Below are 17054 nucleotides of genomic sequence, written 5' to 3' on the forward strand. Positions count from 1 at the left end.
ATTAAATAAAAAATATTTTTAAAAAATATCATTCCCCACTAAAAAGGGACCAACGCTCCTTGGGGGAAACTGCTAATCCCAAGGCTGGTGCAGAGACAGTACTGGATTCCCGAACATCTCATTGAGTCAGAAAGTAAGGAAGTGTTCAAGGAATTATGGGATATGTTCAAAAGATCACAGCAGCCACCTGAGGGGCTCTTCACAGCCAATCTGGGACAAATTGAGTATCAAAAATGAAAAATGAATAATAATATAACCCATTGAATAAAATAAGCTTATTCTGATAGGAAGGAAGGAAAAGGAAAAACAAGTAAGGCAAGATCTTTCTTACAGTAGAATTCCAACTAAGAACCATAGAATGAATGACAGAATTAAAAATTACTGTTTTTGCAACTAGGATAATAATAGCTGATTAGGTTAGGGATCATTAATGGATGTAAAAAGTAGTGAATGAAAGCTTCATGAGGAAAGAAACACAATCTCAAAATATTTTCCCAGAGAGTATTTACTAACTTTACAGCAATGATGAGTTTGTAGTAGAGAAATGTAGTGGACACCATATTAACCAAGTGATCAAAGTTAACACCACCAGTAATAAAACTTTGGTATCATGTGCCTCTATTGCAATGATGCACCGAGGAGGACACAGCCTCACTGATCCATTATTTCTGCCACGAATGCAAAAATCTTAATCAAATCCTAAGAAAACACCACAGAAATCAAAATGGGGCATCATTCTGTAGAACAACATGATTTCAGCATCATGAATGACAAGGGAAGACTGAGGCAGTGTTCCAGATAAAGGAAGACCAAAGGGACATACATAATGGTTAAATGGAATATGGATCTTTGATCACAGAGAAAAGACTTGTATGAAGGACGTTACTGGGAATATTAGTGATGTTTAAATATGGACAGTGTATTAGATACTAGCATTTTACCAGTGTTAAACATTCCTTAATCATTGTTCTGTGATATGTAAGATATATAAGCCATCTCATAATTAGGAAATACACACTGAATGTACTAGGGGTAGAGAGGCGTGATGGTTCAGAAAAATAATAAGAGCAACAAGGATAATAATGTGTGTGTACAGAGGGAAAAGAGCCTGAAGGAAAGGAAATGGGGCTAAATGTTAGCTCGTTTATCTGGGTAAAGGATATATGAGAGCTCTTTTGATTGTTCTTGTACCTCTTCTGTAATTTTGAAAATAATTCAAAATTTTAAAATTTAAAAGGGGAATGTTCTGTACACCCTTACAGTGGCATATTGTTTAGCCAGAAAAAGGAATGAAATACTGATACATAGGATGGAGGAACCTTGAAAACATTATGCAAAGTGGAAGAAGCCAGACACAAGAGGCCATATATTGTATGATTCCAGTTCTAGAAAATGAAATATCCAGAGAGGACAAATCCATAGAGACAGGGAGTAGATTAGCAGTGGCCAAGGCTGGGGGGTTGGGGTGGGGGAGAGAAGGAGAAATTCATGATAGAAGGTGGCTGCTAACCACTACAGGGTTTCTTTTTGAGGTGATAAAAATGTTCTGGATTTAGATATGGTGATGGTTGCACAACTCTGAATATACAAAAATATACTGAAAAGTGAATAAAATACTACACACTGAATTGTACACATGACAACAGTGAATTTTATGATATGTAAATTGTATCTCCACAGAAAATGTGAACTTACAAAGAAATGGGGAGACTTGAAGGTTATTGCACAAAGTTGTTATTTGTTATTACCTTGCCTTCTTTTTCCTGCTCTTCCGTCCAAACACACATACAAACCAAAAAGGCTTAAAATTGCACATTTTCTGTCTTTTCAAAGAGATTTCATAAAATGCCAATTGTTCCATATTTACAGTCTGTTGTTTTAACACCAAGAGTTGTCATGTTTCTTAGGTAGTCCTGCTTTGCTGTGTTTCATTCACGAGTATGCACATTTCTTGCTCATTCCCACATGCTCTTAAAAAATTTCTCAAGCACCCACAGTGTTGCAGTCTGCCTATGTTGGCAGTATTTACATCCTGAAAAAAATCTGCCTCTTTTCCCATTGCTATAAGAAACAGAGCAAAACAAGGCAAAAATCCCACATCACTTTGCCATATTGGTTTCATCAGCTGTCACATAAAAAGCACATGATTCACCATCTTTAAAATCAAAGATCAAAAACAGGTGCCTCACTCGAGTCACCTCTACTTAACTATGAATATTTTTAACCACATTTTCTCAGGAAAGGTACCATGGACTTTCTTATGATGGTTAGGTTAAACTAAAGTCTTTGGGCATTGATTACAAAAGATTTGTCAGGTTCATATGACAATGATCAAACTGGAGAGCTACCCAGTCATTTGTTCCCTTTTTTGACATCTAAGCCTCCTTAATACTTCTAAAGGATTACAAATGCCTTATTAATCCTTTCCTTATTTATTTATTTAAAAATGTATTTATTTATTATTTGAGAGAGAGAGCACAGAGGCAGAGGGAGAAGCACACGCCCTGCCAAGCTGAGAGCCCGACATGGGGCTCAATCCCAGGACTTTGAGATCATGACCTGAGCCAAAGGCAGATGCTGAACTAAGTCACTCAGGTGCCTCTCTTTTTTTTATTTTCCAATAATATTTATCTAATAGAATATTTAAAAATAAATCTTAGCTGAAATAATATATATTTCAGAATGTATTAACATCAACTGTGTATGGATCTGAAATTCAGCTAAAGGAATCTGTTGCTTGGCAGACTACCCTGATCATGAGTAATTAATTATCTTTTTTTCCCACCAGTTTTAGAGTAGTTACTACATCTTAAATAATGGATAAACACACTTACTGAATATTAAGGCTTTGACATTGAATTCTTTGCAAGTACATCATTCATTCATTCAAAAATTAATGTGTTTTTTGTTCTTTTGTTTTTAGATTTATTAATTTATTTTTAGAAAGAGAGAGAGAGTGCCCATACTTGGGGGGTGGGTTGGCAGAGGGAGAGGTAGAGAGAATCTCAAGCACACTCTCCACTGAGCACAAGGCCCAATCTCAGGACCCCAAGATCAGGACCTGAGCCAAAACCAAGAGTCAATGCTTTCCTGACTGTACCACCCAGGCGCCTCACAGAAAAATAATGTTTATTGAGCACCTGATATATGCTAGACAATACTAAGCAAAAATCAACACAACCTTTGCTCTCATGAATTTTAAAGTCTGGCAGTGAAGACAAAATTTGATTAGATATTCACATAAATTAATATGTAATTTCAAACTGAGAGAGGTGATGAAGGAAAGGATAGATGAAAAAACTGAACCTGAGTTAGACTAGAAGGAGGCTTCCCTGAGGATATAAATACTTGGGATAAATACATCAAGAAAAAAAGTCAAGGGACGCCTGGGTGGCTCAGTGGTTGAGCATCTGCCTTTGGCTCAGGTCATGATCCTGGGGTCCTCGGATGGAGTCCTGCATTGGGTTCCCCGCAGGGAGCCTGCCTCTCCCTCTGCCTGTGTCGTTGCCTCTCTCTGTGTGTCTCTCATGAATAAATTTTTTTTAAAAAAGTTGAATTTGACTTAATTAGATGAGAACCTGGGAGAAGAGGACTCCCCAAAGAGGAAACATTTACAAAGCCCTCGTGGCTGGAGAATGTTGGAGGAAATTTTTAAAGGCCCGTAAGCTTCAAGAGCAAGGGGTGTGGCATAGGATGAGGCTGGAGAAATCAGTGGAAATCATATTCTATAAGCTTTATAGTACATCTTAAGAAAAATCTAGTCTTAATTATAATAGCAATGGAAAGCCATTGAGGAGTTTAATGTAAAGTGATGACAGGATGATTTCTGTGTTTTAAAAAGAACACTCCACACTCTGGAAAATAGTTTGGCAGTGACTTTCATACTAAAAATGGGCTTACCATACAACCCAGCAACTGCATTCTTGGGCATTTATCCCAGAAAAACGAAGACTTATTTTCACACAGGAATTTGTACATTAATGTTCATAATGGTTTTATTCATACTAGCCAAAAAGTAGAAACTACCCATGTAGTCTTTTTCAGTGAGCGAATGCTTTATCTGTGGTATATCCACACCGTGGAGTATCACTAAGTAGTTAAAAGGAACAACACACTGACACATACAATGCAAGGAAATTATGATATATGGGGGAGTAATACTCAAAAGGTTACATATTTGATGATTTCATTTGTGTAACCTACATGAAATAACATAATTATGAAAATACAGAATAGATTAGAGGTTGCCCCTGATGGGTTAGGAATGAAGGAGTGGGTGTGGCCATAAAGGATAATAACAAGGGAGTCTTGCTATCAGGGAGTCTTGTGGCATGATATTGTTGAGTATCTTTATTGCAGTGGTGGTCATACATGTGATAAAATAACATAGAGCTCTATATACCACACAAATAAATACACATACAGATGCATACCAGTGCATGCATAACTGGTAAAATATGAGTAAGCTTTATGGATTGTACTAATGTCAGTTTCTGGGTTTTGATACTACACTGTGGTTGTACATGATGTTGACATTGGGGGAGGCCAGAGTAAGAAGGCACAGGCCTTTCCTGTATCTCTTGTGAATCTAAATTTTTTCAAAATAAAAAGGAGCATTCTGGCTACTGAGTGGAAAATGGATTTGAATAGAGATTAAAGTGGATGTGGGGGAAACTACTGTGTGATTAGGGTATTAGTCTAGAAAAGATATAAAGGCAGGAATAGAGAATGAACACATCTGAGAAATGTTTAGGAGGTAAAGTTTATGGAATTTATAAAATTAATGGATGGGATATAGGAGGTTAAAGAGAATGACTTTAAGGGTATTTTGAAGTTAAACTTTGCCTCATATTCCATAGCCTTGAAAACAAATATACATTTAGGACAAGATAGCAAAAATTTGGAAGGCACTATTTTTTGATAGAGCATATTCCAGAACTAGAGGCGCTGTTGATAATGAGGTCACTTAGGGAGGTTTCCTAGGTTAAAGTGCATGCTAGCACTCAACCTCAATTTATCCTTCACTGCCTGCTCTGCAAAAATTAAGATAGACCCCTTTTAAATGTTCTTGCTTTCCAGCTGGGATGATGTTATACTTTGTCAGTAGTGGGTGCAGGAGGAAGGTGCTTGCCTTCCTGTTACGGTTTCTTCTCTTGGTGGGCAGCACCCATGTCTTTTCCAGCCTCCAGCTTCTGTAGTGTTGGCAACTTATCCAGGGCCAGGCTCCATACAGGCAGCATGCAAGAGCCAACAGCTTCCTCTGGCAGTCTCCAATTAGGTCAAAATCTTAGCTTGGAAAGAGAGGACCCTCTTCTTTGGGTACTCTACCTCAGCCTTAAGAGGAGTGGCTTCTCCCCCCTTAAGGGAATGCTTTGCCCACATTCTTTCTTTTTTTTTTTTAAATATGAATTTATTTACGTAATCTCTGCTGCACCCAATGTGAGGCTCAAACTCAGGACCCCAAGATCAAGTAGTCACATGCTCTCCTGACTGAGCTAGCCAGGTGCCCCTGCTTTTTCCATATGCTTTAGCCTTCTTTTGACTTTTTACTATCCAATCCCTCCCTACAGCAATCTCCTACCATAGTTAATAATTCTTTGTATTAAACTTACCCTATTCAGATTACTGTGTGGCTTTTGTGTCCCAATTGAATCCTGACTCAAGCCATCCTCAAAAGTTTGCTGTTGTGATTCTTTCCATTTTGTGCTTTCTTTTTTCTTATACATTTATTTTTAAAGATTCCTTTTTTTTTGAGAGAGAGAGAGAGAATGTAAGCGGGGGAGGCGGAGAGGGAGAGGAGGAACAGACTGCCCATTGCACAGAGCCAGGATTCAGGGCTTGATCCCAAAACCCTAAGATCATGACCTGAGCTGAAGGCAGACGCTTAACTGACTGAGCCACCCCGGTGCCCCCAATTTTGAGCTTTCAATAGCCCATCTATTTTTGTCAACAAAGGGCTCCTGGATGTGGTTGACTAATGTAGACGTTGCTAAACTGAGCACATTTGCAATTATATCAAGAAAGGATTTAAACCAATGTTGTAAATCTCCTGAACACCTAGAATTGGTTTCTTTTTTCTATTCAATTTTTTAAAGGATTTTATTTATTTATTTGACACACACAGAGAGAGAGAGAGAGAGAGGAGAGAGAGAGAGCACAAGCAGGGGGAACAGAAGAGGGAGAAGAAGTAGGCTCCCCGCTGAGCAGGGAGGAATCCCAGGACTCTAGGATCATGACCTGAGCTGAAGGCAGACAACTGAGCCACACAGGTGCCCCTCTTTCTATTCGATTTTAAACACATTTATGATTTTAAATGTTTGAATATAGAACTTACAGGAATATTTTTTCTTGGAAAAAAGTTTACATGTAAATCTAAACCAACTTATATCAGTCTTTATACTTAAACACATCACTATGCTACCTTCCACAATACAGATAAGCAAAATTTGAGATGTTATATATTTAAAGCAAAAACTATAAATTCAATACTTCAAAATATATGAAACAAGGAGTTTAGTAGATTCCAGGCAAAGGATGGCTGCTGACAGAAATGAGTACTTCTTTCTGCAGCATGTGATAATGTTGATCATTTCTCTTTTTTTTTTTTTCAATTGCCCTAACACTCTTGTTTTTTTATTCTTCATTTCTTCTCAATTTCCCTTACAGGTTCCTCTACCTCTACCCATCTTTTAAAATACCAGTGTTAGGGCGCCTGGGTGGCTCAGTCAGTTAAGCATCTCACTTTGGCTCAGGTCATGATTCAGGTTCCTGGGATCAAGCCCCTTGTTGGGCTCAGCAGGAAGTCTGCTTGTCCCTTCCTCCTCTTCTTCTTCTCCCTCTGCCTCTCCTCAACCCCCACTTGAGCTCTCTCTCTCTCTCTCAAATAAATAAATAAAGAGAATAAGATAAAATATCAATATTTCCCTGTATTCCGTCCTTGGATCTCATTTCTCATTGGTCCTGAGTAGTTTATCCATTTTTAGCTAACGCCCCCTTCATTTGTATCTGCAGCAGAGGCCTGTCCCCTATGCTCAAAAGTCCTTTATGTGATCCAACCTCCAGTCTACGAGTCAGCAGATTAGTTTCTGGCTGCCTGTTTTTATAAATAAAGGTTTAATGGAACACAGCCCTATCTACTAGTTTACATATTGCCTATGATTGATCTCCTACTACAATAGCAGAGTTGAGTAGCTGTGACAGAGAACACAAGGCCTGTGAAATCTATAATATTTATTATCTGGCCCTTCACAGAAAAAGTTTGCTGACCCTAAGCTGTGCTTTCTACTGAGTTTAAGGCATAACTGAGCATGTATTTTTAAACAGTGGAGTAAGCCCACCAACAATAGATTTACCTGAATCTCTCTTTATGAAAGAGGGAGTAAAGATGAACTCCAGAATTCATAATCAAGTCTCATGGATAAAACTACAACAGCAAAGTGAAGGGATATTTTCTGTCATACTGGAAGCATAAGGAATATAAAGCACAATTCTCATTGCTGCAGGATCACACAGAGAACATTTAAAGACAGATTTCCAGACCTCATTCTCAACAATCATGACTCAGTAAATCTGGGGAGGGGTTTGGGAATCTGAAATTTTATTTTTTAAAAATATTTTATGTATTTATTTGACAGAGAGAGAGAGAGAGAGACAGAGAGAGAGAAGAGAGAGAGAGAGAGAGAGAGAGAGAGGACTAGCAGGGGAAACAGCAGGCCCAGAGATAGGGAGAACCCCTAGGGAATGTAAAATTTTAGAATGTCCTCCAAGTAATTCTGGTATGTAGCAAGTAAGTAGTCAGAATTTGGAAGTCAAATCAATCTAAAAATCCATCGCTGAGTAAGATGGTCTTTTTATTCTTGATAAATCGTTAGAAACCGGCCAATTCGCTTCTCTTGATTTACATATTATTTCTGAGTGTCTACCTTTAGGGAATTACAATAAAGAATTCAAAATCTCTCAGCAATGATTTTGCTCAACCACTTTCCTCGCACTAAGGTTTATATAAAGAAAACTCTACATTTCCATATTGGCTGATATTTCCAAAGTACATCTCTCAACACCCTGTAAGGTATAGGGTTTTGCTTTATCATAAAATTAGCTTAGGCTTTATCACACTCAACAAAACCGTCAATCCTGTCATCCCAGAGCCATTTCCAGTCTGATAATTCACACGTTCATTCAACAACAACAGAAAATGTTGAACACTTGCCCATCATTGTTAGGGACCAGAGGAGACAGTAGCGAAATTTCAGTGGATGAAATTCCTGCCTGCACGGAGCTTGCATTCTAGCTGCTGAAGGGTGGGGAGGAGGATGGGCTTCCCCTCCTATGTGCCTCCTGTACAAAATTGTCCCCAGTCTCGATCTTCTGAGACATTTCCTCAAAACTTACTAGAGAAAGGGTGAAAATTGTCCCCTGGACATCCATATCCTTTTAAAGCTGATTCTGGGGATCCCTGGGTGGCGCAGCGGTTTGGCGCCTGCCTTTGGCCCAGGGCGCGATCCTGGAGACCCGGGATCGACTCCCACGTCGGGCTCCCGGTGCATGGAGCCTGCTTCTCCCTCTGCCTGTGTCTCTGCCTCTCTCTCTCTCTCTCTCTCTCTGTGACTATCATAAATAAATAAAAATTAAAAAAAAAAAAAGCTGATTCTGAGGTGCTTGCCTGTTACGTAGCTCTTAGGACCATACATTGGCTTCATGTTTATTTTCGTCGTTTTACTGTATGTGCTGTGGAGTGAGTTTCAGGAGTCTTGTCTCCGGAGGGATGAGCCGCCTTTTGTTTGTGGTTAGTCCTCCTACGATTCATGAGTGCTTTTCAGTGATTCTAACACCGCAATAAGCTCAGTCTCACCTGACTGAAGTTCAGAGCCTGCACCTACAGATTCTCTTTAGCAGGATTAAACCTAAGCACAAACAGGGACAAGAGTTTTGTCAACGTACGTCAAAGAATGTCAGGACCAGAAGAGACCAGAAGAGACCTCAGAGATGCAGCCCCGCTGCCTTTTATTAAAGACCGTGCCGTGTGAGACTCAGAGAGGTTACCTAGGTTGCCTCAGGTCACAAAGCCCACCTGAGGGATGGGAATCAGCGACCAAATGCAATGTTCAATCGATCACACTGGGGCTCCTTCTCCGAAAATGTAACGTCTACCTCAGGGCCGGTCTTCTCACCGCCCCACCCACCCTCCCCTCTTGTATTAAATTCCTCATCGCTCGCTCTCTCTCTCTCTCTCTCTCTCTCTCTCTCTCTCTCTCGAAGAGTCAAGTGATCAAAACTTGAAGTTGGGGCATTCCACAAACAGGTGTCCCGACCACGGACACGGAGCCGGCAATGCGGGTCTCCACACGCCGGCCGAGAACTCGCAGGCTCCCGCTTACAAAGTTTTCTCGGGTCCTACGTTCCTCTTTCAGATCCCCGGCCGCGAGGCCAAGATGCCTGCTGTGGCCTCCGACGAAGTTCGGAGACGCCGTTTCCTCGCAGGAGCGCGGCCGGGCCGTGCGGGCCGCAGAGCCGGGCGTCCGCAGGCCTGGCGGGCGGCGGGGGAGGCCGGGCGCGGGGCTGGGCGGGGCGGCCCCTCGGCGCGCGACTGCCCGCCCCGGCCGCGAGGGCCGCGGGCCCGCGAGTCCCGGCGCGGAGCGAGAGGCGCGCGCGGGCCGTGGGGGCTGGGCCGAGGCGGAGCGCGAGACGGCGGCGGCGGCGGCGGCGGCGGCGGCGGCGGCAGGCGCCGCGGGACCAGGCAGCGGCCCCCGCCCCCCGAAGTCCGTCCCCGCGCGGGGCTGGGGAGCTCAGGGCGGGGAAGCCGCGGGGCCGCGCCACGTCCCTCGCCCGCCCCAGAGCGGGGTTTGCAGGCGGCTCCAGGCTGGGGGCTTTTGTGTCTGCGACTCGGGAGCGGCGAGAGCGCAGACCTCCTCCTCAGAGGGCGCTGTGAGTGCGCCGCCAGGGCCCGGCCGCCCGCCCGCCCGCCCGCCCGCCTCCTGCCTCCCCTGTCAGCGGCTCCCGAGGCGGCGGCGGCGAAGAAGAAGGAGTGGGAGGCGGCGGCGGCGGCGGCGCGCGCTAGTCCTCCGCACATGCCGGCCCCGGGCGGGGGGCCGCCCCCAGGCCGCGCTCCCGGCCGCCGCCGCTGAGCCCCGCCGGCCCCCGCACGCCGCCCGGCCGCCCCGAGGCCTCGTCTTCCTCCCAAACTTTGCAAAGTCGGCCGCGTCCCCGCCGCCCTCGGCCGCGCCTCGGCTCGGAGGCTCGCCTCGCAGCTGCAGCGGCCCCGCGAGGAGGAGGAGCCGCCGCCGCAGCATCAAAGAGACCGAATTCCCGCGGCCTGGGGGGGAGTCATGCTTTGCGGTCTGTAATGTCAGCAGAACAGGAGAAGGATCCCATTTCGCTGAAGAGAGTTCGAGGTAACCGGGCAGGGCGCGGGATTGGGGGGTCGGGGCGCGCGGGGCGCGCGGGGGCCGCGTGCCCGGCCGCTGGGAGGCCACGGGGCTCCGTCCGGGCCTAACTCCGCGCAGCCCGCGTCCCGCCTGCGCCCCGGGGCCGAGGCTGCGGTTCGAGGCGCGCGGCCCCGGAGCCCGCTCGCCCCTAGACACCCGCGCGGAGCCCTCGCCTCCTCCACTTTGTGTTAGGCGGCAGTTGAAGCCGCGCTCAGCATCCCTCCGTACCCCGCTCCTCTCCCACCTTGGCTCATTCGCAAGACAGCACAATAGGCACCTCGAAGGGTGAGAAAGGAACACCCCCCGGCAGAGACCACGAACGATGCCCACCCCCCGAAAAGTAAGTTGGACTGCTCAGGAGTTGCCGCTTTTGAGGACGGTGTGCTCCCGGGCCTTCGCGTTTCCCCCAGCCCCCCCTTCCCACCCTCCAAGGCAACAAATCTACAGCTTATTTTCCTTGGGTTTAAGAGGAGACACTGTATAAATTCAAAAGGCGTTTTCTTTATTGGCTTATGGATGAGCATCAAATCACCTAAAAGCAATTTTATACGTGATTGGTTTGCTTCTTCCTTGCACGCTAGTTAGGAAATTTCCTGCTGCCTTACTATCTAAGAAAAATCGGAGGGAACGCTGTACCAGACAAAAGATAATGCATGTAAGTTCACAGACGCCAAATACCGCCTGGAAATTTGGGGGATATCCGCCAGCTTTTATTTTCAGCTCTAAATAGGGTTAAGGCTGAAAGTCCCAAAGTTGAAATGACACTGTTTGTTCATTAAGCAAATATTTAGTGAACATGTACTGTGTGCTATGCACTGTTCTTGGCACGGGGGTACAAAAGCGAACAAAGCAGAAAGAGTCTTCACCCAGCAGGAGTTCACGCTCTAAACAGATAATAAACAAAAGGCATAGAATGTCAAACAGTAACAGCTCTGGAGAAAAAACAAAGCAGGTGAAGTGGTTAGGTGGAGAGGTAGGGATTATAGGTACGAAGACTCATCTGGAAAATGATGTTTCAGGCAGGACCCAAAATAAGTGATAGACCAGAGCCATATGGGTATGTGTGGGAAGAGCAGTCTCAGCAAAAGGAACAGCGAGTGCAAAGGCCCTGGATCTGGAATTTGCCTAGTGTATTCAAGCAACAGAAAAGAAGTTATGGTAACCAGCAGAGACTGAGCAAAGGGAGTGCAGTACGTATGAGCAGCGTAGAAAGATAGGGTGAGAGGAGTTATATAAATATATACATATATATATATTTTTAAAGATTTTATTTATTTGAGAGAGAGCGTGAGCATGAGGGGGGAGGGGCAGAGAGAGAGGGAGAAGCAGAATTCCCCCCGCCCCAACACGGAGCTGGACACTGGGTTCAATCCTAGGACCCCGAGATCATGACCTGAGGCGAAGGCAAACACTTAACCAACTGAGCCACCCAGGCACCCCAAGAGTTCTATTTTTAATAGGATTTCTCTGGCTGTTCTGTGGAGAATAGACCCTAGGGAACAAGGGCTGAAGCAGGGAAGCTTGTTAGGAGGCTATTGCAATAATTCTTTCATCCAAACAGGATAAAGTGCTTTATAAATCAGTAAGTAGTAAGGTAAATTTCCAATTGACTTAAGTGTTATAGAGATCAAGAACCACAGTCATTCATCCATGTTTTTGTTCCACATGACTAGAGATTAAACCTATAGAACTGGATTGTAACACAATGACAATGTGGTATCCACAAAACAGCACTCAAATATTTAGGTGGAGATTGATTTTTCTTAGCCATTTAAGCAAAAACATAATTTAGAGCAGAATATTGTTTTTAAGGCTTAATATCAACACAGTCTTTCACTGAGTAAAGGTTTTCTATTTTAGCTTTCTTTTCTGTCTGTGGTTTTGAGTTGCCAGACCCTTTACGGAATAGACCTTTCTGAGATGCAATTATTCCTCTGATATTTTTGCCATATTATTTTGCCTATTATTATAAATTACTTTGGGGCTGAAGGAAAAGAAACAGAGGTTTCAAGTTTCTACCTTTGAACTCAATTATCAGTCTTAAATGTAGTTTTTAATTTTTTAATTTTTTTTTAAATTTTATTTATTTATTCATAGAGACACAGCTAGAGAGAGAGAGGCAGAGACACAGGCAGAGGGAGAAGCAGGACGTGGGACTCGATCCTGGGTCTCCAGGATCATGCCCTGAGCTGCAGGCGTTGCTAAACCACTACGCTGGGGTCCCTGGGTGGCGCAGCGGTTTGGCGCCTGCCTTTGGCCCAGGGCGCTTTCCCGGAGACCCGGGATCGGGCTCCCAGTGCATGGAGCCTGCTTCTCCCTCTGCCTGTGTCTCTGCGCCTCTCTCTCTCTCTCTCTCTCTCTCTCTCTGTGACTATCATAAATAAATTAAAAAAAAAAAATAAACCGGTGCTGCGCCACCGGGGCTGCCCTTAAATGTAGTTTTTTAAAAAGTGGATGGGTATTTTATTATAGTTCTAGAGCACAGCTTTGTCTTTATTTTGTTTCAGTTACTGCTTTTAAGTTTGGTGCCTTAGCTGTTTGGAGTTGGCTCAGGTGTCATCTTAAGAATATTCTGTGAGTTAAGTAACAGAATAAAAGGCAAAGCACTTTTTAAATTAAGTCAATATGAGGAGGGGTTTTTATAATAAGTCACTTTATAGTGACTTTAATGTTAATTTTTAAGACATTCTGGGTTATTTTATAAAAGGTACCAGAATATCTACAGGAGCTCTTCTGAAGCACAATTCTGCTGAACTGCACTGCTTTGGAACTTTTTGTTGCAATTTATATCCTAAGACTGCATGCAGGATGTGGTCTTTGCAGAATATAAACTGTGAGCAGTGCTTCTTAAACTTTTTCCCATCCACTGATGTATACAGATAGACTTTTAAGTAAGTTATGTCTTTATTTTGTGTGTATTATAAAAAAATATGTTATCAAACCTCTTGTTTAGGATAAGGCTAAGATACACAGTTTCAATTCAATTTAAAGAAATTAGTAAGCAAATAATACTATAGATGGAGCTTAGATATGGCAAAATTATGACAACATGGATGACTAAGGACTTTATAGTAATATGCTCTGTAGACCGGAAGTATCATATGTCGTGGGATATTTGTTAAAAAGAAGGTGTCTGGAACCACAGAATCAGGATTTCTGGGAGATTTCTCTGCATCTTCAACTAGATCCCTTGGTGATCTTTATGCCTACTAGGTTTTGAGAACTGATGATGATAGACCTAAATCAAGAAGGTGAGTGGGCCAGAGGAAGCTGATCTGTAGTCTTCTAAACTTGTCCTGATATTTTAAAATTAGATTCAGAATTTCTATTTAGTGGCAAAGTATCTCTTATTTTTTTTTTACCAGTTCTTACCATCCCCAGACCCTCAGCTCTTGATTATAAGAAATATCCATGAAGATAGGTACAGTATCTTAGTTATCTTTCTATTTCTCCCCTCATTTTTGCCTGTAGTAAATGCCAAATGAATGAATGAGTGAATACATGAAGTAACTCGTTCATATATTTATGCTGCTTTTTGATTGTTCTCTTAGAATGTTACCTTGTCATCCTTATTTTAACCAACATTCCCAGTATTATCCAATATTCTTAGAACTCTTAGGTGTTGATCTGATCACAATATCCATTCATTTATTCAGCAAATATTTATCGAGCAGTCGTGGTGCCAGACAGTGGAAATATTAAGAAGGCATAAGGCTGTCTTCAAGAAATCTTTAGTCTAGCATAGAGACAAATAAGTAATTACAAACAGCATGATAAGTGCTGTGGTCATCTACAGGAAATAATAGGACATATAACCTATCTTTAAGGAAATCAAGGAATGCCTCCTGGAGAAGAGTTCTAAGAAGCAGTGAGTATTCCTTTGTGGGAGTGATGTAGAAAGAACATGAAAAAGACCTGGTAAGTCAGTAGTGGTTTTAAGAAGGCACTTTTGGTGGGCAGCCTGGGTGGCTCAGCGGTTTAGTGCTACCTTCAGCCCAGGGCATGATCCTGGGGTTCTGGGATTGAGTCCCATGTCAGGCTCCCTGCCTGTGTCTCTGCCTCTCTGTGTCTCTCATAAATAAATAAAGTCTTTTTTTTTTTAAAGGCACTTTTGGGAGAAAACCACATTTTAAAGTAGTGAAAATTAAGTGATAAAGATGTGATGTAAAGAAGCTTGGTGGTAGACAGAAAGACATAGCCAGTAGCTTGGAAAGATAAAGTGTCTTTTTATTTCCCTTGAAAAACGATAAACATATTTGTAGACTTACAGAAGAACCTGAGAGGGGTGAAACTGAAAAGCAGCAGAAGAGTGGATAATTCATTAATAAAGCATTCAATACATGTTTTAAAATATGTACCACGTGCTAGGGGCACTCAATGTGGGAAACTAGGGATGAGAGAGACAAGGCTGCTTTCTCAGAAGTCAGATCTCTGCAGGTGAGAGATGGGAATAGCATCAAGGTTTCAGTGAAATGAAGAGGTAGTCTTGGAGGAAGAAAAAAGAGAATGAAGAAAGAGAAATTTAGAGAAGAAGAAGGAAGTTGAGGCATTCATTCCAGGTGGAAAGTTTTTAACCAGAGTTAGCAATTACATTGGAGAGGTTGGGAATGTGTTTTATTTATTTTTTATTTATTTCATATATATATATATTTTAAAGATTTTATTCGGGAGAGATACAGAAACTTAGAGGGAGAAGCAGGCTCCCCACGGGGAGCCTGATGCAGGTCTCTGTCCCAGGACCCCAGGATCATGACCTGAACCAAAGGCAGATGCTCAACCACTGAGCCACCTAGGTGTCCAGGGTTGTGCTTTAGAATGGGAGAATAGCTTAGAGATATCATAAAAGTACTAAAAGTAGACATTGCTAAAAATGTAGGCACATGTCTAATGAGTATATGGAGGATTTGGATGAAGATTGGAGAAACAACATAATTTATGTAGTCATAAAGTAGAGGGGAAGAGCCAATGAAAGGAAAGATTTTAGGGAATTTTGTTATATTTCTTAATTGGTGCATAGGAGGGGTAGGCAGATGATCAGAAAAGTAGTTTGAATTTCAGCACATTAAACAAATATCCCCTTGAGATGCTTCAATGTGCATAATAGATCTACATGGTTTGAAACTGAGGAAAGTGGGCTGAGCCAGAAATAGAGATCTGGAAGTTATCAGTAAACAAGTGAATACTAATTGATGCCTTGGGAGTATATAGCTCACCCAAGACAGTGGAAAGTAAGAAGAGAAAAGCATTGAGAAAAGCAACTTTGGGAACGCCGATATTCAGGAGACAAAAGGGAAAAGAGGATGCTGAAAAGCAGAATATGAAGGAGTAGCCTGAGAGGCAGAAGAAAAAAAACAAAAGAATAGTGTCACAGGAATATTAAAGGAAGAGCGGATTTATGAAGGAAAGATAAATGAATTTTGTTTTTAACATATTGATTGAAAGGTACCCATCTGTGGGTTGTCCAGTATGTTCTTTCTCCCACCCGGTCTTGGTGTATATCATTTATCCAGTGACCCTACCCATTTCCCACTCCCACCCAGCACTGTTCCAAAGTCTTAGAGTATCTGTCTCCTTACTATTTTTTGTACCTACCATCTCCTTGACCTTTCTATAACCACTTCTTGAGTTCAGACTTTATTTCTTTATTATCATGGGCCTCTTGCTGGTTTCCTGGCCTCCTGTTTTATCCCTCTTTATCCATTTTCCATATTACTATTGCTGGTGATAAATAATTACTACCTATTGACCACTTACCAAGCAGTGTGTTAATTGTTCTATTTATTTAAAAAAAATTTTTTTGTTAATTTGTTTAAATGGATGTCTTGTTTAATCCTCTCAGTAACCCTTCTGAGTTAGATGTTGTTATCATTCTAGGTTTACAGTTGACGAACTGATGCTCAGAAAGGTCAAGTACTATGTGGTTAAATAACATTCAGGTTTACTCAGCTAGTGTCAAACCTAGAGCTAAACTCTGGCTGAAAGTCTTAGTTACTATGTTCCATTGCCAATGTGCTCCAAAACACAATTCAGTCATGTTACTCTTTTTTGGTAAACTTCTTCAGTAGTTATCTCTGGATAAAAATCCAACTTTTCTTATATTGGCTCTTTTTTATTTGGTCCAGGCCTACCCCTTAGTTCTTCATTCTTCATACTCCATGAAACACTATGCTCCAAGTGTGCTCCTTTCTAGACGTCGTGGCTTCTCTTGCCTTTAAACCTTTCTTTTCACATTTTGTTCCTTCTGTTAGGCTTGCTCTCTTTTTTCCCCACCTTTAGTAGGTTACTCATCCTCACAGCATCAGCTTTTTGAAACTGTCCAGGATGTCTTTCCTAATATTCCTCCCTCAGTCAAAATTAGATGGGACTTATGGGGATCCCTGGGTGGCTCAGTGGTTTAGCGCCTGCCTTCAGCACGGGGTGTGATCCTGGAGTCCCAGGATCGAGTCCCGCATTGGGCTAACTGTGTGGAGCCTGCTTGAATAAACACATTTATTCCTGTGTTTGTCATGAATAAATAAATAAATAAATAAATAAATAAAATTTTAAAAAATTAGATGGGACTTCCTTTTGTTCCCTCAACATCTTGTGCTCATCTTGATCATAATATTTATCACATTAAATTCAAGAGTT

The 17054-nt window shown here is 42.4% G+C and overlaps 1 protein-coding gene across 1 annotated transcript in view; it reads left to right on the forward strand.

Moving 5' to 3' along the window:
• Positions 1 to 10101: 10101 nt before the first annotated feature.
• The window catches only part of PYGO1 (pygopus family PHD finger 1), a 30974-nt gene continuing 24021 nt past the window's right edge, over positions 10102 to 17054 (forward strand). The window contains exon 1 of the mRNA XM_055320045.1: positions 10102 to 10391. Within this exon, the coding sequence (XP_055176020.1) occupies positions 10343 to 10391 (49 nt within the window). The 5' untranslated portion in view covers positions 10102 to 10342. The remainder of the gene's footprint in view (positions 10392 to 17054) is intronic.

The sequence above is a fragment of the Nyctereutes procyonoides genome, unplaced genomic scaffold (assembly GCF_905146905.1).
Source record: "Nyctereutes procyonoides isolate TBG_1078 unplaced genomic scaffold, NYPRO_anot_genome, whole genome shotgun sequence".
Taxonomy (NCBI): Eukaryota; Metazoa; Chordata; class Mammalia; order Carnivora; family Canidae; genus Nyctereutes; species Nyctereutes procyonoides.